General features: G+C 39.1%; 1 protein-coding gene and 1 non-coding gene across 2 annotated transcripts; both read right to left on the bottom strand.

Annotated features, from left to right (window-relative positions):
- Positions 1-2,008: 2,008 nt before the first annotated feature.
- LOC121205764 (small nucleolar RNA R71) lies at positions 2,009-2,115 on the bottom strand. The gene has a single exon (XR_005900839.1). It is a non-coding gene; the product is annotated as a small nucleolar RNA R71 (small nucleolar RNA).
- A 6,583-nt stretch (positions 2,116-8,698) lies between these two features.
- Positions 8,699-15,020, bottom strand: LOC107943090 (uncharacterized). Its single transcript, XM_016876822.1, has 6 exons — positions 14,727-15,020; positions 13,426-14,640; positions 10,857-11,154; positions 10,062-10,694; positions 8,973-9,283; positions 8,699-8,896 (listed from the first exon to the last, which is right to left on the bottom strand). The coding sequence occupies exons 1-6, from the start codon at positions 15,018-15,020 to the stop codon at positions 8,699-8,701; spliced, it is 2,949 nt and encodes a 982-aa protein (XP_016732311.1).
- Positions 15,021-27,863: the final 12,843 nt, after the last annotated feature.

Below are 27,863 nucleotides of genomic sequence, written 5' to 3'. Positions count from 1 at the left end.
TTACTCTCATTCAAAATCATCATCACATACGTACATGCATATATATATGTATATTTATTCATTCCATTCAGCATCAATACATAAACATTATGACCATTTGAAATAATACCAACTACATGCTTAACGACTTACCTCGTGTTGGGTAAGACGGTTCCAACTCGGCTTCTCGATGACCTTTTCTTTGCCTTTGCTCGATTCACCTCCTTTAACTCCTTGAGCTTAATCAATAATTTAACTAGTTTAACCACCTTGCCAAATATTTACAATCCAATTTCACATGTATATGTATGTTAGTATATTCGGCTAATAACCTCATGCAACTACCATATCATCAAAATCTAATCACCCATGCACATGCATTAGGTAAGTTACCTTTGCTAATTTTAAACCCAACATCACACAAGCTCTCAAGGGATGGCCGAATGCTTCTTTTGTTACCCAACTAATCATTCGACAATTTCATCCCCTTTGCCACCCTTTTATGCCTAATTATTTAAATCAAGATAAGATCATCAACATGCCTAACCATAGCCGAATGTGCAACATTAATCTATCACCTCTATCTCTTAAATACTATCAAGTTCATTTACTTCTAATTTCTTAAGTTCCACATCTTAATGCCCATTATACATAATCAAATTTAACATCATCTATATATTTACTCATATGGCCGAATATACATACCCCCATATAATATCATTTTCATTCCATTTAACACTTAATTTCCACCACATAATCACTTGGCCGATTTTGCTAGCATACAAGCCTATGACCGAATGTCCTTGACCTCTAGTCACCTAGATTTTTATTCTTTAAGCCTCATCCAACTCATATTTTTCATTGACAACCTCCTTAACTTCAATTTATTCACATCTTTAATCATGCTACATTCGACCATTATTTAACAATAATTCATGCATCCTTTTTATTAAACACTCAAAATCAACCATCTTCATACCTCATCACCAAAGACATCAAAATACCAACCAAGAATGTAACATTCATGGCCGAATATCATCTCCATCAATTAACAAAATTTGAACCATGGCTAGGTAGATTTTCACTTACAACTTAAAATATACATGAATCTCAAAGAATAATATCAAACATACCTTAGTCTAGCAAACCACCATAGCCGATTTTCTCAAGCTTTTTCCCCTTCCTTTCTTTCCTCTATTCGGCCAAGGATGTTCAAGAATGAACACTTTTTTTTTTCTTTCTTCAATTCACGGCAACAAGCGGGTGAGACCATGTTATTTTTTTTTTCCATCACCCTTCCTTTCATTATTTAATTATCATGCTTATTATTTTATTTTCCTTACCATACATCACTAACACAACATGTTGGTGACATGTTTCCACCCATAGCATGGCCGGCCACTACATATTAGGGAGGGGGAATTTGACATGCAAGTCCCCTTTTTCTTCCACATGCACTAATAGGTCCTCATGCATTGACCTATCACATTTTAAAATTTTCTCATATAAGTCCTATTGACTAAATTCACATGCAATCGACTAAATCGAAGCTTGAAATTTTCACACATTCATGATTACATATTCTAGACAATAAACATCACATTCAAACCTTTCGGTGACTCGGTTTAGCGGTCCCGAAACCACTTCCCGACTAGGGTTAATTTTGGGCTGTCACAATTATGCTAAACCTTCTTTAACAGGAACTGAATCTAGCATAGTTAGACCTGCTGTAGCTGCAAATACTTTTGAATTAAAACCTAACACTATTTAGATGATACAGCAATTTATTCAGTTTGATGGTTTGCAGGATGAAGATCCCAACGCTCACTTAGCAAACTTTCTGGAATTTTACGATAAATTTAAAATCAATGGCGTTTCTGATGATGCCATTCGTCTTCGGTTATTCCCTTTTTCATTAAGGAACAAAGCTAAACAATGGTTGAACTCGTTACCACGAGGGTTAATTACTACTTGGGAACAAATGACTGAAAAATTCTTACTAAAACATTTTCTGCCGGCTAAAACGGCTAAATTACGTAATGATATCTCTTCTTTTGTGCAGATGGATTTAGAAACACTCTACGATGCATGGGAGAGATACAAGGACCTTTTGAGAAGGTGCCCTCACCATGGGTTACCTCTTTGGCTACAGGTTCAAACGTTCTATATTGGCCTGAATCCTTCGACTCGACAAATGGTTGACGCAGCTGCTGGCGGAACCATCAATAATAAAACACCTGAAGATGCCTATGAGTTTATAGAGGAGATGTCATTGAATAATGATACGATCCGCCTCGGGGTGAGTCGAGTCGTATGCAAGTTTTCCCGATTGTCTACGAGAAAGTATCGTTCGGCTCTTTTAAAGAAGATTTTTTAGGTTAAATAATGCGGAAGCTTTTTTTAAAAAGGGTTTGAAGATGGGTTTGAAATATGAATATTAAAGGTTCGTTTTGAAAAGAAACAAAAGAATGAAAATAGATTGAAGGTAGTTTAATAAATGATGGTTATGGAAGATGGTGAACTTAAAAGCAAGTAAGAACCAATATTAGGAAATATTGACCCAAGTACTTATACGCTTTCAAGGTGAAAATGAAGATGATAGAACCTCGACCCACTACTTAACAAAGTATGAACCTCGGTATATGGTGAATGCCACACTATTTGATAGTGATAAGTTCGGGATAGTGAAGAATAGGGTTGACGCAACTAGGCTTCCTAGATAAGCCAACAAAGTCCTCAACGAAACATGAGAGAAAGAAATCTCACAAATTCCATGAAAGTTTAACAAAGTTTCATTAAGTGAAAAGTCCAAAAATTGTCTAACCTCTTACAAATGAAATTTAACAATTATTTATAGCCTAAGAACTAAGGCTAGCCGAATGGACAATTGGCAGCCGAATGAACAATTGGCAGCCAAATGGACACTTAATTTAGCCTTTAAATGTGTTGAAAATTCCAAAACGTCTTAAGAAAATTCTAGAATGTTTTTCCAGCCTTTGATGCGAGAGCGTCCAACGGTTCAGCTAGTTCGAGTAAAGATCATTTGACGCTACCACAAGGCCCTATCACTTGAGCTCGAGCTAAGGTTTTCAAAGATTCTATTTCAGCTCTTGTAGCTCGAATTTGGGATGAAACTCAGCCCAGCCGCAGCGAGGCAGCTTATATTAACTCTTCCAGTTCACCTCGCAACTTGCTACTAGTTCAGATTCAGCTCATGTCCAGCTCCCCAGCTCGAATCCAGCTTAAGAGTCCGAACCTAGCTCGGATTTAGTTCATGAGCTTACCCTCAGCTCATCACTAGCTCATGCACCTATATCTCGTTTCAGCTCAATTAAGCTCCTTTTTATTTTTCCAGCTTTGCATTTTTAATTAATTAAATAAATTGCACGTACTTTTAGCTCAACAAATATTAAAGTATTTAATTTGTCCAAAAATCAGAACATAAAATTAATGTGTTATGCTACAGCAATTTAAAGTGTCTAAATTAGGAAGAATTTATTTCTTGTTATTTAGTGCAGCCGAATTTAATGTGTCTTAGTTCCAGTATGTTTTTAATTTGTCCTAGCTTATTACATGATTTAAATGTGTCTTTGAGCTACTGGAATTAATGTGTCTAAGTTGAATTAATGAGCTGAATTAATTTAGGTGCAGGTACATTGTAGGGATGACATTAAAGCTAGATAGCTGTTGTTTACTCTTCTCCAAGAGGCATGATGGTTCGGTTATTGCAACAGCCACCTCAACCTGCTGTTTGTTCTTTTCAAAGTGTCCAATCAGCTCTCTAAAGCAATTTGAATGTTTTCACATTTGCTGAACATTCCTTTCACACCTATAGGCTGTTCGGTTTGGTGTGTTCATACAAAGGAGGCTGCTCACATTCGGGTTCACACATAAAGGTCTATTGAGGTGCTCCAAGTTGCCTTTAATTAGCTCAACACTTTTCAGCTAACCAAGGCTGCCCAATTAATGAAGTACACCCCCTTGGCCGGATTCAAGCTTGCCCATTCAACTCATTTCAGCTCCTCTATAATTGTTCAGCTACTAGAAGCTTCAAGAGGCTACCCATTGACGTTTTCCATGGCTGAGAAGTTTTAAGGAATTTTCCTAAATATATTCTGGAATTCTCTAACTTAATTAGGCTGAAAACAAAGGCTATTCAGCTAGCTTAAGTTGGCTATTCGGCTAGCCTTCTAAATGCTATAAATAGCTAGTCCATTTCTTTGTTTAAGAACTTTTGACTCTTTGCTAATGTTATGCTGCCAAAATTGTGAGGCAACTTTTTCTCCATTTCGTTCAAAGATTCGATTGGCTTTCCTAGCGATCTAGCTGCGTCAACCGTTTCCTTTGTCGAACCCGAACTTATCACTACCCGTAGTGTGGCGTTCAAACATACCGAGGTTCCTATCTTGATAGATCGTGGGTCGAGGTTTCCTTTACCAAACCTAAATCGAACTTAAAGGGCCTATAAAAAACAGGTCGATACCATATCGGTATTGGTTCTTGTTTGCACTTTTTGTTCAATCCATATTTCCTTTAAACCCATTTATTCTTTACCAAATAGAACCTAAACTGACCAATTCGATCATATCCCTTCGTTCATACCATTTCATTCCTACCATTTCGTTCGTACCCCTCTTTCTACTTCGGCCATTCCTTCAACTCAACTAAACCTAACGTAACTTCTTGTTGACGATCGGGCAATCACTAATACGACTCGACTCACCCAAGGCGGATCGTATCATCTGGTATCAGAGCTACTAAAGCGAGAAGTTTGTGCCATGAAATCATCCCTGAGCTAGTCCAAGTGTACGCAAGTAAGTAGGATCCGAAAAAAAGAGTATAGAAAAAAAAATTTCGTATACCAAAGTTTTCTCATTTTGATTAACTTGTTGCTGTTACTATAAAAACAAAAATCTACGCAGTTGAAGAAACAAAAATCGCATACAGAAGTGTTCCTATTGTATTTAGTTTGCTGATATAGTACAAAAAAATTATACAAGTTTAAAAAAAATTCGAAAAAAACTCCGAAAAAAATTTGAAGTGAAAACTTGTTCTATTGTAATTCAGTCCCGATCCATCTTTTATTCTACTATCCCTAATCATATACATGCCACACTTTTAACCCAATTCCCTACTCTTTCAGCCTACCCTAAACCGAGTACATCAATCACTTGTTACCCCTTTTGAACCGACCTCCTAGACCAAGGACTAAGCCTTAACGAATCTGCTTAAGAAATCACGAGAAAAGGTTAAGAGAGGTAAAAGGCACAAGAGTTGTAAGTGCAAAAGAGTGGAGGTAAAAGCCTAATCTCGAGTATAAACACAAGTGTGAGAGAAACATCTTCTTTTCCTTTTCGAGAGATTGTGAGGTTTTGTGGTGAGGTTTACTTTAACAAAGTTTTAATGTCACAAGAGTCAGATCACAACATGGAAGATCGTCTGGCAAGACAACCCGTTCGCAACATCCCCGACTTAAACATGCAAGCCTTATTACGAGAAATGGAGCGACTTCTAGATCGAAGGTTCAATCCCATCGAAGACCGTTTGTTCCAAGTTGAAACGAATGGCCAACGTGAAAGAACACCTGAGGGGGTTAGACCAAGACGGGAGAGGCCAAATCAGAATCGGGGAAGACGATGGGTCCAAGACGATGAAGCAAACAACCTTAGTGATCTTGAGAGTGAACAAGAGTCCACTGCTAGTTTTCGTCGAAGGGAACTACGGCAACAAGGTCGAAGGCGAGAAGATGACGATCTCAAGAACATCAAGCTGTCCATTCGACCGTTCCAAGGTAGATCGGATTCGGAGGCCTATCTTGAGTAGGAAAAAAAGATAGAGTTGGTGTTCGATTGTCACAATTACTCAGAGAATAAAAAGGTGAAACTCGAAGCTATAGAATTTTTGGACTACGCCATGATCTGGTGGGATAACTAACCACTAGTCAGAGGTGAAACGGAGAACGTCCAATTTCTACGTGGATCGAGATGAAGGCAGTGTTGAGGCGATGGTTTATTCCTTTGTACTACCACCGGGAGTTGCACCAAAAACTCCAAAATCTCACACAAGGGTCCAAAAGTGTCAAAGATTACTACAAAGAGATGGAAATTGCAATGATTCAGGCGGATGTTCAAGAAGATCCCGAAGCAACGATGGCGCGATTCCAGGCCGGTCTAAATCGAGATATAGCAAACATAGTGGAATTACAACACTACCTTGAAGTGGTTGACATGGTTCATATGGCCATCAAGGTAGAAAAGCAACTCAAGCGAAAAGGCCCAAGCCTAGGATTCTCCACTTCTAACACTTCAAAGTGGGGCCAAAGTTCGAGTAAAGGCCTTTCAGCCTTTCGAGGAAAAGAATCCACTGCCCCTCCAAAATCCAACAAATTGAATACCGAAATTAACAAAGGCAAGGCACCGAAAACATCGCTCAATCGAAATTGGGACATCAAATGTTTCAAGTGTCTCGGAAGAGGACACATAGCCAGTCAATGTCCAAATCGAAGAACCATGGTGTTGAGAGCCGATGGCAAAGTTGAAACGGAGGACGAAGAAGAGAAAGAATTCGAATCGACTTTTGAAGTCGAGGAGGACTTAGAACAGCCCATGGAAGGCGAATTACTTGTTGTGAAGCAAAGTCTAAGTCTCCAAGGCACAGAAAATGATCTCCAACAAGAAAATATATTTCATACTCGTTGTCAAGTCGGAAGCAAAGTTTGTAGCGTCATTATCGATGGAGGCAGCTGTACCAATGTAGCAAGTACCATGATGGTCGAAAAACTTGGTTTGCCTACTACCAAGCATCTGAGCCCCTACAAACTTCAATGGCTCAATGATGGTGAAGAACTTAAGGTAACAAAGCAAGTACTTGTTTCATTCACCATTGGTAAGTATACGAACGAAGTACTTTGCGACGTTGTACCGATGCATGCGGGGCATCTACTTCTTGGTCGCCCGTGGAAATTTGACCGGCGGGTGCTACATGACGGGTACACTAATCGATATACCTTCAAGTTCATGGGAAAGAACGTAACTTGGCACCATTATCTCCCAAACAAGTGTACAAAGACCAAATGAAATTAAAAGTTTCTGTCGAACAAATGAGAGAGAAAGAAAAGGAAGAATGTAAAAAAACAAAAGAAGAAAAAAATAAGAAAAAAAAATGATACGATCCACCTCGGAAGAGTCGAGTCGTATTAGTGTGCCCGATCGTCAACAAGAAGTTACGTTGGGTTTAATTGAAAAGGTCGGATGAAGGAAGGAAGAATATTGGTTTTGGGTTCGGATTAGAATAGGTAAGAAGAATTTGAAAGTTCCGGTTTGGAGTCCGAATAGGTATGGATGAAGGAATTGGTTCAATTAGGTAAGGGGGATTGAAGAAATGGAATAGTCGGTTTAGGTACAATTGGTAAATGGAGAAATGGGGTTGAACAAAAAGTGCAAACAAGAACCAATACCGATTTGGTATCAACCCGTTATTTATAAGCTCTTTTAGTTCGGTTTGGAATTGGTAAATGAAAACCTCGACCCACTATCTAACAAGATAGGAACTTCGGTATGTTTGAACACCACACTACGAGTAGTGATAAGTTTGGTTTCGACAAAGAACAACGGTTGACACACTAGACGCTAGGAAGCCAATCGAATCTTTGAACGAAAGTTGAGAAAAAGTTTTGCCTAACAAATTCGGCAGCATAACATTAACAAAAGTCTCAAAAGTTCTTTACATGAAAAAAATAACAAGTATTTATAGGCCTAAAGTCTAGGTAGCCGAATGGCTTTTCATGCTTACAAATTAAGTAAAAGAAAATTCTAGAAAATTAATCCTTAATGTGCATGACTAGTTTCTGCTATGGAACATGAATTGTGAATGCTTCATGTTTAAGAAATGACAAGTGAATGAATGAAGTTCCAAGGGACACTTGCTAGGTTCGGCCTCCCTTATTTAATGAAGCAATTAAGTGGCAACCTTTAGCCAAAAATAATGAATTAAATGGTGTAACTCCAAGGGCCAAAATAGGTGTGAATGCCCTAACCTGAAGAGTCCATAGGTGTGAACATGGTGAACCAAAAGGAATTGTTGTGTGAACACAATGTGAACGGAATGTAGAGGTTCATGGAGGAAGTCATTCGGCCAACCATCTCATGCATGTATTATGTCCCTTTGACCGAATAGTCACTTGTGCAGATGAAGAGCTACCACAACATTCATGGCTCTTGGTCATTCATGAACCTTTGGAATTAATGTACCTTGCCATTCATGCATTCCACTGATTCATGCATCTTGAGTGTCCATGCACCTTAGCCGTCCATGCACCCTCCAAAAGACATATTGCTTCAAGCTCCATACATCCATTGAGTTTCTATAAGAAAATGTGAACAGAATTAATTCAAGCTAATGTGAACACAAATGTAAACATTAAATTCGGTTATGACAATTTAATTAATATCAATAACACTTTTAAGACATATTTAATAAAACTAATGTGAACTAAATTTAATATGTGGTTTATTAATTAACTAATTAATGAACTTATTAAATAAAAATTTAATAGCAATCAAATGAAGTCAAAGTAGTCTTCATGAGCTAGAATTCAACTCATGAGCTAAAACCGAGCTGGACTTGGACCCATGAGCTGGTAGTGAGCTGGACCCGAGCTGGGGAACAAGAAGTGAGCTGTTGGCGAGCTCGATGAGTTGAGCTGGACTTGCAGGTAGTTTCATGGTGAGTTCAAGGAACTGGAATCAGCTTTCTCGGAGCGTCCTAATGGCGTTTCAATCCAAAGTTGAGCTACAAAAGCTGTGATGGACTCCTTAAAATTCTTGGCTCGAGCTCGAGTAACAGGACCTTGTGGTAGCACCATAGAATCCTCGCTCGAACTAGCTGAACCATGGGGTGCGATCTCATCATTCCCCCTCTTCAAAACGACTTATCCTCAAGTCGAAATCTACATTAAAAGGGGTTAAATCTGACACATTAAAAGTAGCGCTGACATTATAATCTCCTGGCAAGTCAATTTTATAAGAATTTTCATTTATTCGCTCTAAAACTTGAAAAGGACCGTCTCCGCGAGGCAGTAGCTTAGATTTCCGTTGGGTCGGAAAATGCTCCTTGAGCATATGAATCCAAACCCATTCTCCGGGTTCAAAAACTACTCGTTTTCGGCCTTTGTTCGCATTACGCAGATAGGACTCAGTCCTAGCCTCGATATTAGCCCGCACCTTGCTATGTAAATCCTTGACAAAATCTGCCTTTTTCTTCGCATCTACATGGACAAACTGATCAGTAGGTAAAGGCAATAGATCTAAAGGAGTCAAGGGATTAAAACCGTAAATAATTTCAAATGGGGAGAATTTAGTCGCAGAATGGACAGAACAATTATACGCAAACTCAATATGGGGTAGACAATCCTCCCACATCTTCAAATTCTTTCGAACGATGGCCCGAAGTAAAGTAGATAGAACTCTATTGACAACTTCCGTTTGGCCATCAGTTTGGGGGTGGCAGGTGGTCGAAAACAGAAGTCTGGTCCCTAATTTACCCCACAAAGTCCTCCAAAAGTGACTTAAAATTTTGCATCTCAGTCCGACACGATCATACGAGGAATGCCATGTAGTCTAACGATATCCCCCGTTTTTGTGCGCGGAAGTCCGGGAACAAAATCCATGGAGATGTCAATCCACGGTGCTTCAAGAATGGGCAATGGTGTGTACAAGCCATGGGGTTGAACCTTTCATTTAGCCTTTTTGCAGGCTATACACCTTTCGCAAACTCGCTCCACGTCTTTTCGCATCCGCGGCCAATAAAAATGTTCGTGGAGAGTGGCTAGCGTCTTATTGACCCCGAAGTGTCCCATAAGCCCGCCACTATACGCCTCATGCACTAATAGGTCTCAGACAGATCCACAAGGAATGCATAATTTACCTTCTCGAAAAAGATAGCCCTCGTACCTATAAAAGTTTTCAAAAGGACCTTTCTCACAAGAAACAAATATCTCTCCAAAATCGGAATCGTTTACATAGGAATATTTTAATAATGTAAAACCAAGAATCTTAGAATCCAAATATGATAACAGAGTATACCTTCTTGAAAGCGCATCAGCCATGATATTATCTTTACTTTCTTATATTTGATGACATACGAAAACGACCCAAGGTATTCAACCCACTTCGCGTGGCGTCGGTTCAACTTATGTTGGCCTTTGATGTGCTTCAAGGCTTCGTGATCGGAGTGAATAACGAATTCCTTAGGCCACAAGTAATGTTGCCATGTCTCAAGGGCTCGTATGAGCGTGTACATCTCTTTATCATACACCGGATAGTTGAGTACGGCTCCATTGAGTTTTTCACTAAAGTAAGCCACAGGACGTTCGTCTTGTGTCAACACGGCCCCGATTCCAAGGCCCGAAGCATCGCACTCAATCTCAAAAGTCTTCGAGAAATCTGGAAGGGCAAGCAAAGGAGCGTTAGTGAGACAATCTTTGATTTTTATAAATGATTTCTCTTGTTCATCGTTCCAAATAAAAGAAGAATTTTTCTTAATAACACTCGTAAGTGGAGCAGCAATAGTGCTAAATTTCGAAACGAATCGTCGGTAAAAACTTGCTAGGCCATGGAAACTTCGAACTTGCGTAACGCTCATAGGCCTTGGCCAATCTCGTATGGCCTTAATCTTCTCTTGGTCTACCTCGAGACCATCCGCGCTAACCACAAATCCTAGAAAAACAGTTTTGTTAGAACAAAAAGAGCATTTCTTTAAATTAGCATATAAGGTCTCTTTTCGCAAAACTTTTAAAACAAATTTGAGATGACTTACATGTTCTTCCATAGATTTGCTGTAAATCAATATATCGTCGAAATATACCACACAAAACTTACCGATGAAAGGCCTTAAGACATGGTTCATTAGTCTCATGAACGTACTTGGAGCGTTGGTAAGGCCAAAAGGCATAACCAACCATTCGTATAGTCCGTGCTTGGTCTTGAATGTTTTTTTCCATTCGTCTCCTTCTCGCATCTGAATTTGGTGGTAGCCACTCTTCAAATCGATTTTTGAGAACACTTTGGCCCCACTAAGCTCATCTAACATGTCATCTAAGCGAGGAATGGGATGACGGTATTTGATTGTTATCTTGTTAACGGCTCGGCAATCCACGCACATGCGCCATGTTCCGTCCTTTTTTGGTACCAATAATACGGGAACAGCACAGGGACTTAGGCTCTCACGAATGTAGCCTTTTTCCATCAGTTCATTGACTTGTCTTTTGCAACTCCTTGGTCTCCTCCGGATTGGCTCGGTAAGCAGGTCGATTTGCAATAACCACTCCCGGCACAAAATCAATTTGATGCTCGATTCCACGAAGTGGTGGAAGACCACTCGGGGTGATGTGATCCGGCCCGAGTAGTTGAGTCGAATTCACGTAGTTGCCCGATCGTAGTTCGAGAGAGTCGTTCGTGTCTAGAATTTTAGTAATAAAAGTAAAATAATGGATTAGAATAAGCGGAAGGTTTCAAGAAGGGTAAGTTTAGTAATAGGTTCGGTTATGTGTAGCAAAGATGGGTGATGGATAAATGGGTCGGTTTGGTATAACAAGAAAATAATTCGAAGGATGGGAATGGAAAACGAACTCAACGTCAGGAATGATTCAACACTAAGAAGTGTCACCCCAGTTCCTATATTGTTAAGGTGAAAGTATGGATAGATGGATAGGTGAACGCCACACCAAGATTGGTGATAAGTTCAAACAAGATGATTGACGCCACTAGTACAAGCCAGATAAGTCTTTCGGAACTTGTACGAGATATGAGAGGAAGCAACCTCACAAGAACAAATGTTCATTAACAATTTTGGCAAAAGTCCTTTATAAATGAAAGAAAACAAATATTTATAGGCACATAGATGACCATTCAAATTCGGCATCTAGGTGTTCACACAATAATAAAAACGTTCACACTAATGTATTAAAATAGTTCATAAATTCGGCAGATTCATGCACTAGCTGAATGGACACTTTCTTTCCCCTTGGTTTGTGCATGAATGCTTAGTCATAAAGAAAGGCTTCAAGTGACTTGTATGTGCACCAAAAGGTTGCATTCATCTCCTTGGGACGTTCATGCACTTGTATGGAACATGTATCTTCATAATTAAACACTTTAATGGCATGTAAGTTCATAAATGGCAGCATGAACCTAGTAAATTCGTTCTCCCCTTTGTGCATGCACTTAATTCAATCAATGTGTTGAATTATTGAGTTAATTCCTTCCCTTGGACGTTCTTGAACCCATCCATGCATGTGTAGTAGCCTATAGGTCAATTCAAAGTGTGAACATGTTCAAGGAGCTCTATGGTCAACATAGAATTAGTTAGCAGCTACTTCTTGGCCGAATAAGTGCCTTGGAAAGTTAGGAGACAGCCACCATACATGCACTTAAGCCATTCATGCATTCTATCATCCCATGCATTTGATCCATTCATGGACTAGCCTTTAATGTCCATACATGCATTCGACACATGCATGAATTTGTAGAAACATTGCATCTAGCCGTACATGCACCAGCATTTAATACTTCTTCATTCATGAGTGTGGAATGCCCAAAAGAGATGTTTCTTCATCCATACATCATACCGTCCAAAGGAATGTACTTACATGAAATAAACAAGTCATCAAGACATCTCATGAACACTCATAAATTCGGCATGATGTGAACACATTAATGTCATGCATTAATTCGGCTATGTGAACATAATCAATTTATATAATGACAATGACATATTAATAACAAATAATAATATAAGACAAGTTTAATGCTTAAATGAATATGTGCAAATTTTTATTTAATGTATTAAAGACAAAACCGAGTTTAAACTAAAATGAGCTAAGCTTTAGCTCGTGAGCTAAAGTTGAGCTGAGGCTAAACTCCTAAGCTGAAGTTGAGCTAAGGTTTAGCTCGTGAGCTGAATATGAGCTAGGAGTGAGCTCGGTTTAGCTCAGGCAAGTTGGATTGAGCTCGAATAAGCTGGATTTGAGCTGGACGGAGCTCGTGGAGCTGGAAACGAGCTGGGATCAGCTTGCCAACATGTCAATGCTCAGCTTGACAGACTTGTTCGTTGAAGTTCGCGGGGCGTGCTCGTATCACAGGGTTTCTTCCGGAAAAACGTCTTGAAAATCCTTCAACAAAGACTAAATAGGAGGGGGCAGGGTATCGGGTAAATCGTTAGTAGAAATTAATGCTTCCTTGTACAAAAGTACAAGAACAGTTCGATTCATCACCAAAGCCTTCCTCACATCACTAACTCTTGCAAAAACACTCATTTTCTCGATTTTCTTTTCTTTTTCTTCTTTTTCTTGGATATTTTTCTTGTCACTCTATTTTGTTTTTTTTTCTTATTTTTCTCTTCCTTTACTTTTTTACAACTTTCTTTTTCTTTTTCTCTCATTTGCTCAACAGAAGCTTTTAGCTTGATTTGGTCTTCATACACTTGTTTGGGAGTCAACGGCGCCAACGTCACATTCTTTCCCATGAATTTGAATGTATACCGGTTGGTATACCCGTCGTGTTGAACTCGTCTATCAAATTGCCACGGTCGGCCAAGTAACAAATGCCCCGTATGCATCGGTACAACGTCACAAAGAACTTCATCCGAATACTTGCCGATGTTAAAAGAGACAAGTACTTGTTTCGTTACCTTAAGCTCTCCTCCGTCATTGAGCCGTTGAAGTTTGTAGGGGCTCGGATGCTTGGTAGTAGGCAAACCAAGTCTTTCAACCATCATGGTACTTGCTCTATTGGTACAGCTGCCTCCGTCGATAATGATGCTACAGACTTTGCCTCCGACTTGGCACCGAGTGTGGAAGATATTCTCTCGTTGGAGATTATTCTCAGTGCCTTGGAGACTTAGACTTCGTTTTACAACAAGTAGTTCTCCTTCCATGGGTTGTTCCACGTCCTCCTCAACTTCGGAAGCCGATTCAGATTCTTTCTCCTCCTCATCCTCTGTTTCGATCTCGCCATCGGCTCGTAATACCATGGTCCTTCGATTTGGGCATTGGCTTGCTATGTGGCCTCTTCTGAGACACTTAAAACACTTAATATCCCGATTTCGATTGTATGACGATTCGGGTGCCTTGCCTTTGTTTACTTCGGCGATGGGCTTGTTGGTTTTTAGAGGTACCGTGGTCTCCTTCCCTCGAGGATTGGATGGTCCTTTACTTGATCCTTGGCTCCACTTTGAAAGGTTGGAAGTGGGAAACCCTCGACTTGGGCCTTTTCTCTTGAGTTGCCTTTCCACCTTGATGGCCATATGGACCATATCAACCACTTCAATGTAGTGTTGTAATTCCACTACGTTTGCTATATCTCGATTTAGACCAGCTAGGAATCGCGCCATCGTTGCTTCGGGATCTTCTTGGACATCCGCTCGAATCATCGCGATTTCCATCTCTTTGTAGTAATCCTCGACACTTTTGGACCCTTGCGTGAGATTTTGGAGTTTTTGGTGCAACTCCCGGTGGTAGTACGCAGGGATAAATCGTTGCCTCATCATCGCCTTCATTTCGATCCATGTAGAGAGAGGACGTTCACCGTTACGCCTCTGACTAGTGGTTAGTTGTTCCCACCAAATCATGGCGTAGTCCAAAAACTCTATTGCTGCTAGTTTCACCTTTTTATTCTCGGAGTAATTGTGACAATCGAACACCAACTCTATCTTTTTTTCCCACTCAAGATAGGCCTCCAGATCCGATCTACCTTGAAACGGTGGTGAAATAGACAGTTTAATGTTCTTGAGATCATCATCTTCACGTCTTCGATCTCGTTGTCGGTGTTGCCTACTCGATCACTAGCATTAGACTCTTGTTCACTTTCAAGATCATTAAGGTTATTTGCTTCATCGTCTTGGACCCTTCGTCTTCCCCGATTCTGATTTGGCCTCTCCCGTCTTGGTCTAACCCCCTCGGGTGCTCTTTCACGTTGGCCATTCGTTTCAACTTGGAACAAACGGTCTTCGATGGGATTGAGCCTTTGATCTAGGAGTCGCTCCATTTCTCGTAATAAGGCTTGCATGTTTAAGTCTGGGACGTTGCGAATGGGTTGTCTTGCCGGACAATCTTCCACGTTGTGATCTGACTCTTGTGACATTAAAATGTTGTTAAAGTAAACCTCACCACAAAACCTCACAATCTCTCGAAAAGGAAAAGAAGATGTTTCTCTCACACTCGTGTTTACACTCGAAATTAGGCTTTTACCTCCACTCTATTGCACTTACAACTCTCGTGCCTTTTACCTCTCTAAACCTTTTCTGGTGATTTCGTAAGCAATTCGTTAAGGCTTAGTCCTTGGTCTAGGTGGTCGGTTCAAAAGGGGTAACAAGTGATTGATGTATTCGGTTTCGGGTAGGCTAAAAGAATAGGGAATTGGGTTAAAAGTGTGGCGTATTAGGAAGAATAGGATAGAAGATGGATCGAAAACTATATCAAATCAAAGCTTGACGATCAACTAACAATTGAATTGCATAAATCACTTTTTTTTTCAATTTTTTTTTTATTTTTTCAACTTGTATAACTTTTTTTTGTACTATATCAGCAAACTAAATACAATAGAAGCACTTTTGTACACGATTTTTTTTTCTCGGCTGCGTAGATTTTTGCTTTAATAATAACAGCAACAAACCAATCAAAATGAGAAAACTTTGGTATACAAAATTTTTTTTCTATACTTTTTTTTTCTGAACCCACCTCGGGAATGCTCCGCTTCCGCTTTGAACATCTAAGCTTTGGGTTACGTTGGGTTTAATTGAAAAGGTCGGATGAAGGAAGGAAGGATATTGGTTTTGGGTTCGGATTAGAATAGGTAAGAAGAATTTGAAAGTTCGGTTTGAATCCGAATAGGTATGGATGAAGGAATTGGTTCAATTAGGTAAGGGGGAATTGAAGAAATGGAATAGTCGGTTTAGGTACAATTGGTAAATGGAGAAATGGGGTTGAACAAAAAGGGCAAACAAGAACCAATACCGATTTGGTATCGACCCGTTGTTTATAAGCTCTTTTAGTTCGGTTTGGAATTGGTAAATGAAAACCTCGACCCACTAACAAGATAGGAACCTCGGTATGTTAGAACGCCACACTACGAGTAGTGATAAGTTCGGGTTCGACAAAGAACAACGGTTGACACACTAGACGTTAGGAAGCTAATCGAATCTTTGAACGAAATTTGAGAAAAATGTTTTGCCTAACAAATTTGGCAGCATAATATTAACAAAAGCCTCAAAAGTTCTTTACATGAAAAAAATAACAAGTATTTATAGGCCTAAAGTCTAGGTAGCCGAATGGCTTTTCATGCTTACAAATTAAGTAAATGAAAATTCTAGAAAATTAATCCTTAACGTGCATGACTAGTTTCTGCTATGGAACATGAATTGTGAATGCTTCATGTTTAAGAAATGACAAGTGAATGAATGAAGCTCCAAGGGACACTTGCTAGGTTCGGCCTCCCTTGTTTAATGAAGCAATTAAGTGGCAAACTTTAGCCAAAAATCATGAATTAAATGGTGTAACTCCAAGGGCCAAAATAGGTGTGAATGCTGTAACCTGAAGAGTCCATAGGTGTGAACATGGTGAACCAAAAGGACTTGTTGTGTGAACACAATGTGAACGGAATGTAGAGGTTCATGGAGGAAGTCATCCGGCCAACCATCTCATACATGTATTATGTCCCTTTGACCGAATAGTCACTTGTGTAGATGAAGAGCTACCACAACATTCATGGCTCTGGGTCATTCATGAACCTTTGGAATTAATGTACCTTGCCATTCATGCATTCCACCGATTCATTCATCTTGAGTGTCCATGCACCTTAGCCGTCCATGCACCCTCCAAAAGACATGTTGCTTCAAGCTCCATCCATCCATTGAGTTTCTACAAGAAAATGTGAACAGAATTAATTCAAGCTAATGTGAACACAAATGTAAACATTAAATTCGGTTATGACAATTTAATTAATATCAATAAACACTTTTAAGACATATTTAATAAAACTAATGTGAACTAAATTTAATATGTGTTTATTAATTAACTAATTAATGAACTTATTAAATAAAAATTTAATAGCAATCAAATGAAGTCAAAGTAGTCTTCATGAGCTAGAATCCAACTCATGAGCTAAAACCGAGCTGGACTTGGACCCATGAGCTGGTAGTGAGCTGGACCCGAGCTGGAGAACTAGAAGTAAGCTAGTGGCGAGCTCGATGAGTTGAGCTGGAGTTGCAGGTAGTTGCATGGTGAGTTCAAGGAACTGGAATCAACTTTCTCGGAGCATCCTAATGGCGTTTCAATCCAAAGTTGAGCTACAAAAGCTGTGATGGACTCCTTAAACTTCTTGGCTCGAGCTCGAGTAACAGGACCTTGTGGTAGCACCATAGAATCCTCGCTCGAACTAGCTGAACCATGGGGCGCGATCACATCAGAAAACAAAAGAGAGTGAAGAGAAAAATAACAAAGAAAAAGAAGAAAAAGCAAAGAAAATCGAGAAAATGAGTGTTTTTGCAAAAGTAGTGATGTGAGAAAAGCTTTGATGATGAGACAACCTGTTCTTGTACTTCTGTACAAGGAAACTTTGATTACTGCTAATGATTTGCCCGACACCCTTCCCTCTCCTGTTCTTTCTTTGTTGCAGGGTTTCAAAGACATTTTCCCGGAAGAGGTCCCAAGTGGTCTCCCACCACTTCGTGGGATCGAACATCAAATAGACTTTATGCCGGGAGCTATAATTCCAAACTGACCTGCCTACCGAGCCAATCCAGAGGAAACTAAAGAATTACAATGGCAAATCCAAGAGTTGATGGAAAAAGGCTACATACGCGAAAGCCTTAGCCCCTGCGCTTTCCTGTTTGTTGGTGCCGAAGAAAGACGGGACATGGCGGATGTGCGTTGATTGCTAAGCCGTCAATAAAATTACAATCAAATATCGTCATCCCATTCCTCACTTAGATGACATGTTAGACGAACTTAGTGGAGCCACGATTTTCTCAAAAATCGACTTGAAGAGCGACTACCACCAAATTCGAATGCGAGAGGGTGATGAATGGAAAACGGCGTTCAAGACCAAATACGGGTTATACGAGTTGTTGGTTATGCCTTTTGGTCTTACCAACGCGCCTAGCACATTTATGAGGTTAATGAATTACGTATTAAGGTCCTTTATCGGTAAGTTTTGTGTTATATATTTTGACGATATATTGATCTATAGCAAATCCATTGACGAGCATGTAAGACATTTGAAATCTGTTTTAGAAGTTTTGCGAAGAGAGACATTATATGCTAACCTAAAAAAATGTTCATTTTGTTCTGATAAAGTTGTCTTTCTAGGTTTCATGGTTAGTGCTCGAGGTAGATCAAGAGAAGATTAAGGCCATTCAAGATTGGCCAAGACCTACGAGTGTCACTCAAGTTAAGAGTTTTCATGGACTTGCGAGTTTTTATCGACGCTTCATACCAAACTTTAGCACTATCGCTGCTCCTTTTACAACCGTCATAAAAAAGAATTCCTCTTTCCATTGGAGTGATGAACAAGAAACTTCATTTAATAAAATTAAAGATTGCTTAACTAATGCTCCTTTACTTGTTCTTCCAGATTTTATGAAGACTTTCGAGATCGAGTGCGATGCCTCAGGTGCGGGAATCGGTGCTGTTTTGACACAAGAGGGCTGACCTGTGGCTTACTTTAGCGAGAAACTCAGCGGAGCCGTACTCAACTATCCAGTGTACGACAAAGAGATGTACGCACTCATACGGGCACTTGAGACGTGGCAACATTATTTATGGACAAAGGAGTTCGTCATACATTTCGATCATGAATCCTTGAAGCATATCAAAGGCCAACATAAATTGAACCGCCGCCACGCAAAGTGGGTTGAATATCTCGAGTCGTTTCCATATGTCATCAAGCACAAGAAAGGTAAAGATAATATAGTGGCTAATGCGCTCTCGAGAAGGTATACCTTGTTATCATATTTGGATTCCAAAATTCTAGGTTTTGCTTTATTGAAAGATACTTATGCTAATGACTCTGATTTTGGTGAGATCTACGTTACTTGCGAAAATGGTGTTTTTGACACTTTTTATAGGTACGAGGGCTTCCTTTTCATTCCCTGTGGATCTGTTCGAGACTTACTAGTGCATGAGGCACATAGTGGCGGGCTTTTGGGCCATTTCAGAGTCAATAAGACGCTTGCCACTCTCCACGAACACTTCTATTGGCCACGGATGCGAAAGGACGTGGAGCTGGTCTGTGAGAGGTGTATAGCATGTAAGCAAGCTAAATCGAAGGTTCAACCCTATGGCTTATCACGCCACTGCCCATCCCTGAAGCGCCATGGACTACTATGCACAAAAACGAGGAAGGACTCTATCTTTGTAGTTGTTGATAGATTCTCAAAAATGTCTCATTTTATTGCCTGTACTAAGACTGATGATGCTGTTCATGTTGCAAACTTGTTTTTTAGGGACATAGTACGACTCCATGGCATCCCTCGCACCATTGTGTCGGATCGAGATGCTAAATTTTTAAGTCACTTTTGGAAATCCTTGTGGGGGAAATTAGGAACCAAACTTCTATTTTTGACTACCTGCCATCCCCAAACTGATGGCCAAACGGAGGTCGTCAATCGAGTCTTATCCACTTTACTCTGAGCCATCGTGCGTAAAAATTTAAAGTCATGGGAGGATTGTCTTCCACATATTGAGTTTGCGTATAATCGTTCCGTCCATTCCGCAACAAAATTTTCACCTTTTGAGATTGTATATGGATTTAACCCTTTGACACCTTTAGACTTATTGCCTTTGCCTACTAATCAGTTTGTTCATGCAGATGCTAAGAAAAAGGCAGATTTTTTCAAAGATTTACACCAAAATGTGAGAGCAAATATCGAGGCTAGGACTGAGTCCTTTGTGCGAAATGCGAACAAAGGCTGAAAACGGATGGTCTTTAAACCCGGAGATTGGGTTTGGGCTCACTTGCGCAAGGAACGCTTTCCGGTCCAACATAAATCTAAGCTACTACCTCGCGGAGACGGACCTTTTCAAATTTTTGAACGAATAAACGACAATTCTTATAAAGTTGATCTGCCAAGTGACTATAATGTTAGTGCTACTTTCAATGTTTCAGATTTATCCTATTTTGATGTAGATTCCGACTTGAGGACAAGTCGTTTTGAAGAGGGGGGAATGATGCGAGCGCGCCCAATGGTTTAGCTAGTTCGAGTAAAGATCATCTAACGCTACCACAAGGCCCTATCACCCGAGCTTGAGCTAAGGCTTTCAAAGATTCTATTCAGCTCTTATAGGTCGAATTTGGGATGAAACTCAGCCCAGCCGCAGCGAGGAAGCTTATATTAACTCTTCCAGTTCACCTCGCAACTTGCTACTAGTTAAGATTCAGCTCATGTCAAGCTCCCCAGCTTGAGTCCAGCTTACGAGTCTGAACCTAGCTGGAATTTAGCTCACAAGCTTACCCCCAGCTCATCACTAGCTCTTGCACCTATACTCGTTTCAGCTCAATTGAGCTCCTTTTTATTTTTCCAGCTTTGCATTTTTAATTAATTAAATAAATTGCACGTTACTTTTAGCTCAACAAATATCAAAGTATTTAATTTGTCCAAAATCAGAACATGAAATTAATGTGTTATGCTACAGCAATTTAAAGTGTCTAAATTAGGACGAATTTATTTCTTGTTATTTAGTGTAGCCGAATTTAATGTGTCTCAGTTCCAACATGTTTTTAATTTGTCCTAGCTTATTACATGATTTAAATGTCTTTGAGCTACTGGAATTAATGTGTCTAAGTTGAATTAATGAGCTGAATTAATTTAGGTGCAAGTACATTGTAGGGATGACATTAAAGCTAGATAGCTGCTGTTTTCTCTTCTCCAAGAGTCATGATGGTTCGGTTATTGCAACAACCACCTCAAGCTGTTGTTTGCTCTTTTCAAAGTGCCCGGTCAACTCTCCAAAGCAATTTGAATGTTTTCACATTTGCTGAACATTCCTTTCACACCTATAGGCTGTTCGGTTTAGTGTGTTCATACAAGGGAGGCTGCTCACATTCAGTTTCACACTTAAAGGTCTATTGAGGTGCTCCAAGTTGCCTTTAATTAGCTCAACACTTTTCAGCTAACCAAGGCTGTCCAATTAATGAAGTACACCCCCTTGGCCAAATTCAAGCTTGCCCATTCAGCTCATTTCAGCTCCTCCATAATTGTTCAGCTACTAGAAGCTTCAAGAGGCTATCCATTGACGTTTTCCATGGCTGAGAAGTTTCAAGGAATTTTCCTAAATATATTCTGGAATTTTCTAACTTAATTAGGCTGACAACAAAGGCTGTTCAGCTAGCTTAAGTTGGCTATTCGGCTAGCCTTCTAAATGCTATAAATAGCTAGTTCATTTCTTTGTAAAAAAACTTTTGACTCTTTGTTAATGTTATGCTGCCAAAATTGTGAGGCAACTTTTTCTCCATTTCGTTCAAAGATTCGATTGGCTTTCCTAGCGATCTAGCTACGTCAACCGTTTCCTTTGTCGAACCCGAACTTATCACTACCCGTAGTGTGGCGTTCAAACAATACCGAGGTTCCTATCTTGTTAGATAGTGGGTCGAGGTTTCCTTTGCCAAGCCTAAACCGAACTCAAAGGGCCTATAAACAACGGGTCGATACCATATCGGTATTGGTTCTTGTTTGCACTTTTTGTTCAATCCATATTTCTTTTAAGCCCATTTCTTCTTTACCAAATCGAACCTAAACCGACCAATTCGTTCATATCCCTTCGTTCATACCATTTCATTCCTAGTAATTCGTTCGTACCCCTCTTTCTTCTTTGGCCATTCCTTCAACTCAACTAAACCTAACATAACTTCTTGTCGACGATCGGGCATTCATTAATATGACTCGACTCACCTGAGGCGGATCGTATCAGCCTTGAAGACGAATTTGGACAGCTTCTAAGTGTCTCCATGCAGCTAAAAACCTTTATATTAAATACGAACTGATCAGCCTTCTTGGGGACGGCAATGGCATGCCTTTTTGGAAAATTTTGGCTGAATGAATGCATGCTGCTGGTGATGCTTCAGTGAGCTGAACGGTTATGAGCTCTTAATTTCAACTTGGGAAACTTCAATGGTCAGCATTATTCAACTGATTTTCTTAAGGACGAAACATGGCAGTTGGAGTGCCCCATGCGTCACCTTGAATAAAAGAAAAGGGTTGCTGCTGAATTTAATTCTCATGGCCATTGGTATGCACGAAAAGGCAGCAGCAAGGTGATGTAGGTTCAGCTCCCTCCTTTGGCCGATTCATACATGTGTTTACTTGTATTAAATTCGTCCATGCATGGTTTTCTCCAGCAGTTTTTAATTCGTTTGTTGTTCACGAAAAAGGAGCTTTGAAAATGTTGGACTAATCCTTCCTTTAATGTGCCGTCCATTGCATGTACCTACACCAAGTTAATGAAGCAAATTAATTCAGCTCAAGTTGTCATTAATTTCATCTGAAGCATGAATCACATTAAATTCGGCATGCTTGCTCCTTTAATGTCGAAATTAGCTGCACATTTAAACCAAAATTTAATCAGCTTTGAACATATTAAATTGGCAGCAAATTTAAACCACATTCGGCTGGACAAGAAATAAATGTGTCCTAAACTAAGACAAGTTAAATGGCTATACTAAAACAAATTAAAAACATGTTCCAATTCAGACATATTAATTTCGGCTGGAACATATTAAAACCTAATTATTAAGCTAAACATAATTATGAGCTAAGCAAATTAACTAATTTAACTAACACATTAAAATGTCCAGATTTTAATTTATTAAAAATAACACAACCAAATTATTGAGGTTGTTCGAAGAGGTTCGCTGGGCGCGCTCACATCATTCCCCCCTCTTTTAGGCGACTTGTCCTCAAGTCGAACCGTTTATCTAAAGGACAATATTTTTTTTCTTGCTTGGTTTTCCTCGGTCGAATGGGACAAAGGATATCAAGCAAACCTGAAACTGATTCACCAATGGACAAGTTAACACATCACCATCATAAATAAGTAGCAGAGGGTTAAGACAATAAAAACCAATAGATAACCTGAATGTTGAGCAAAAGACGAATCTTATCTTACTGAATTGACTTACCAATTTTGGCAATGACAAGTGGAAAGTATTTAAATTCGGATGGTACATGTAAAATTTAGTCCAAAGGTCATATGGCAAGAATTTTATTCGTTCATAACATGGATACTTCACATTGTCGCACAATCTCGATATGTCATCAATATGATCAATTGAACAAAATGGAAACAAAGAATGATCAATCACACATCTTAACAAACAAGAATGAATTCCTCGTTTCAACTACAACATTCCAAATGGATCAAAACAAACCTCATTTTGCAGTATTCGATTAAATGGAATAATATGGCCACTATCCATAAAATCATTACTAACAACACCGAGTTCTTCTCTTTTTAAACAAAGTAAAGGCATTTGTGACTTACTTTGTAAGTTACATGACGCAAGTTCAAATTTACCTCGTTCTCACAGATCAAACTTTCGCTCCTTAGCAAGGTAATGCAATCAATAATTTGAACTCGAACAAACCTGTAAAGGTGAAAAGTCAAAAAGACAATTCTTGCTTTTCAAAATATAAGTTCCACATGAATGGAAAATGTTAAGGTCACCATGAAAAATGTACTTAAAAGGACAGGGTAAAATGTTATTCACAGATAGAACGTTTGATTCAATTCCGGGATTAAAAATAAAATTTTCAGAATCAAAAACTTGGTTTTGATTTTGTAATCCAGCCACATGCTTTATTTCCAAAAATAAAGATAAGACTCGAAGAAGATGAAAAGGTAAAACAAAGTTACTTACAATAAGATCACAATGCTTACCTTTTCTTGGAAACAACTCGAAATGGCTTACTCCCGGCTTAAAGACTCGGTTTTGATCACTAATCCCAAATTGCAACAAAAATTTGATTTTCGCAGATAAGTCGCAAAAGTGAATCAAAGAGACTTTAAAATGACAAATACACAAGCATTCATGCTTCACAAATCCTAGTCGAACAAACAGTCCGAAACATGGAAATTTCGCATAGAAATTCAAAGATTTCTCTTGAAGAGCAAAATCAAACAGATCAAATATTTCATGCAAAAATCTTTTAACGCATATATCGAGCAAAGAAGTTGTGTTCATGCAACCTTTCAGAAATTCAAATCCATCACAAATCATTTGAATAGGCATGTTTAAACAGAAAGATGAATTCAAAGAATTTACATAGCCATACTTATCAAAATATGAAAACCTTTTATCACATACATTCACAATTTGTACAGGATGAACCAATCCAACAGAATCAACAGAATTGCCATTATAAAACATGTCATAAGACGGAATCTTCATGGCATCTTTTGAATCAACATCGTTAACATTAATATGTGAACAATAATTAGCCAAATCAAAAGATGGAAGTTTTTCAGAAGTTATGCCATCAAAACCTTTATGAGTAATTTTTAAATTAGGCGGCCTTGATTCGATAAACAAAGATTTCTTACCTTCCTTACCTTCGATTTCCAATGGGTGGCGGTCGTCCACGGACTTACCTTTTTCAAACAACTGAAAACGCCTCTCGTTTTGAAGGTATCGGAGTTGGATTTGGTCGCACGGACTTTTAGGAACCTGAAAAGAAAGATCACAAAAAGATCGAGCAGAAGTGTTAGTAGAAAGAATCCTCGCTTGCTCACTGATGTGAGCACACTCGGGGCATCCTCGAATGCACACCAAGGATCTATTGAGCTGCCAAAAGGTCCCATGACCTGAGCTCGAACCAAGCAACTTCAAGATGCTATATCAGCCTCGGTGATGCGCATTTGGGATGATAACCAGCTTTATAACGTTGGAGGAGCTAAGAATAACTCCTTGAAGACACCATGCACCATTTTGCAATCTGACCTCAGCTCCTCTTCAGCTCCCCCATGCGCCATTCAGTTCCCATCAGCTCACTTGAGCTCGTTTTAGCTTGTTTCAGCTCGAATTTAGCTCGTTTCAGCTCATTCCTTTTTTCATTTCAATAAATTAAGTACTAATCTAGCTTACAACTAAGTTTGTTACAGCTCATGCCGAATTCCCTAGCTCAATTTAGCTCACTAAGTGTTTTTGACTATTTGAGCTAGCTGAATTTATTATAAGTTGACTTATAATTATTGTGTTCAAATTTAGTTAGTGATATTAAGTTATTTAGTTATTATTTTAAATTATAATTATATGAATAGTTGTGTTATTTAATTATGTTATTTAATTTTGTAGGTTAGCTGAATTTGGAAGATACATTCATAGCATTTAATGCAAGGTGCATGAACGGGAAAGTTCATTGAACGGGAGGATACATGCATGGACCGGTTCAATGTTTAGAGGACATACATTCATGTACATGGAAGGTTAATGCATATTGAAAGGTGCATCTCCCTTGGACGGCACACATGCATGAATGGGGGGTAATCAATGCAAGTGTATGTACGGCTAGAGTCAAGGCCCCTTCCAAGTTCCATGTACAACCGATGCATGTGGGAGGACCCTTGGAGTTTCCTAAGCACCTATTCGGCCAAGAGACACCCTTTGGGAGTTTCATGCATCCCATGGCCGAACCTAGACAATCCCATTGGCTTCCAAAGCTTGCTCATACATGAAGCTGTCCATTCATCTCCCATTCGGCCGAACATGGACAAGGACACCATTGGTCATTTTTCTAGAAGGTTCATGTCTTAATTAGGTTCATTACTTAATCATTAAGTTCATGAATGGACTATTTGGTTAGCATAAGAAACTAGTATAAATAGTTTGCACATTTCATTGTAAAGGGACTTTTTGCCAAATTTGTTAATGAACATTTGTTCTTGTGAGGTTGCTTCCTCTCATATCTCGTACAAGTTTCGAAAGACTTATCTGGCTTGTGCTAGTGGCGTCAATCGTCTTGTTTGAACTTATCACCAATCTTGGTGTGGCGTTCACCTATCCATCTATCCATACTTCACCTTAACAATATAGGAACTGGGGTGACACTTCCTAGTGTTGAATCATTCCTGACGTTGAGTTTGTTTTTCCATCCCCCATCTTTCAACTTTCCTTCTTGTAACCAAACCGACCCATTTATCCATCACCCATCTTTGCTACACATAACCGAACCTATTACTAAACTTACCCTTCTTGAAACCTTCCGCTTATTCTAATCCATTATTTTACTTTTATTACTAAAATCCGAGGCACAAACGACTCTCTCGAACTACGATCGGGCAACTACGTGAATTCAACTCATCTACTCGGGCCGGATCACATCATTTGGTATCAGAGCTTGTAAATCGAGAGGCGCCGACGTTTGTAACAAGATCAAAATAGGTTCGTAGTTAAAAAAATTTGAATTAAAAAAATTCAAGTTGTAATTTACATTCTCTCTCTTGTAATAGTCATATTGTGAAGTATTAAAAAAAAAAGACAAAAAACCGAAATTATAAAAAAAAAGTGAAGTGATCAAGTTCTTCTTTTGTTTATATTTTGACCCGATCGACAAAGTGTTCTTTTTATCAACTTTGCACCCCATTTCCAAAACGCCACACTACACCAAAGAAAAATTTTCTTTTAGCCTACCCATAACCTATACATTTTATCCCTTGTAACCAATTTTTGAAGCCGACCCCAAGGCACCTAGACGAGTCAAAAGAAACAAAATACGAGGTTACGAAAGTAAGCTTGAGTGGTAAAAGGCTAGGGTGTATGAGATCATTCAAGAGTTGAAAAGCCAAAAACGAGCGAAAACACGAGTGTGAGTGCCATCATTCTTTCTTTCCGAGTGAACTCGTGAGGATGTTGTAGTGAGGACTTTGTGTCTATTTTACTTAACAATTTTCCTTTCAGCGATAACATCATGTCTCGCGAAGAATTTGCTGAATCAGAATATCAATATTTGGTGCAAGAAATGCGAAGAATGGTGACAACTAAGTTTGAAAAATTGCATGAGAGATTAGATCGTGTGGAGAAAAGAGACCAACGGGCACGAATGTCATCAAGTAAAAAAGTGGATTCGAGAGCATCATGGAGATACACATCCAATGACTACTCAAGAAGAGATTACGATCGAGATTCTTTTTCATCAAGGAATTCAAGACGAAGAGAAGCCGATTTTGATTTTGAATCCTTTCGAGAAGACGTACGAGATGAAAGATACACCTCTTCAAGAGCTCTAAAGAAAATAGCCACAGAGAGATCTTCACGAAGGATTGTTCGTGAATCATATGTAAATAATTTTTCTTCTTTTGCACAAAATGATTTTTCTCCTAAATCTTTTGTAACCTCTTGTAAAAAGTAAGCGAGAAAAGAAGAAGACGAAAAGCAAAAAGAGATCAAAAGAAAAGAGAGGCAAGAAAAGATTATGAGAGAAAATGAGAGGATTTTGAATGAAATCGAGAGAAGAAACAAAGAAAAGAGAGAAAAACAAAGAAAAGAAAATGAGATTGAGATTGAAAAAGAGAACGAAAAAAAATTTGAGAGTGAAAAAGAAATTGAAAAAGAGATTAAAGAGAAAGAAATTGAAACAAAAGAAATGAGAGTTTCCAAAGAAAAAGATTCGAGTGGAAAAGATGTTATTGAGCAAGCGAGGATTGTTTCCACTAACCCACTTATTAGTTTTTCTTGCGATTTCTCTTCCCAGGTTTTTAAAAATTCGTGTGACCACTTCCAGCTTCAATACCTTCCCAACGAGGGACGATTTTTGTTCTATAAGAAAGGTAAGAATGAGAAAGACAACCGCCCACTTTTGTCCGAAGGTAAGAGAGGTAAGGACTCTATGATTATTGAGTC

The sequence above is a fragment of the Gossypium hirsutum genome, chromosome A08, assembly GCF_007990345.1.
Source record: "Gossypium hirsutum isolate 1008001.06 chromosome A08, Gossypium_hirsutum_v2.1, whole genome shotgun sequence".
Classification (NCBI taxonomy): domain Eukaryota; kingdom Viridiplantae; phylum Streptophyta; class Magnoliopsida; order Malvales; family Malvaceae; genus Gossypium; species Gossypium hirsutum.
The sequence above is the reverse complement of the archived record's forward strand: the minus strand, read 5'-3'. Positions and strand labels throughout refer to the sequence as shown.

What these genes read in the sequence shown, in the direction of transcription:
- LOC107943090 (XM_016876822.1), bottom strand. Translation starts at nt 15,020, where the DNA reads ATGGAGCGACTCCTAGATCAAAGGCTCAATCCCATCGAAGACCGTTTG. An exon ending in TGTCTTAAGGCCTTTCATCG is followed by an intron (nt 10,695 to 10,856) that starts GTAAGTTTTGTG and finishes CTGTTTTTCTAG; the next exon opens with GATTTGTGGTTAGCGCGGAT. An exon ending in GCTGATGCGCTTTCAAGAAG is followed by an intron (nt 9,284 to 10,061) that starts GTATACTCTGTT and finishes TGACTCCTTTAG; the next exon opens with ATCTATTGCCTTTACCTACT.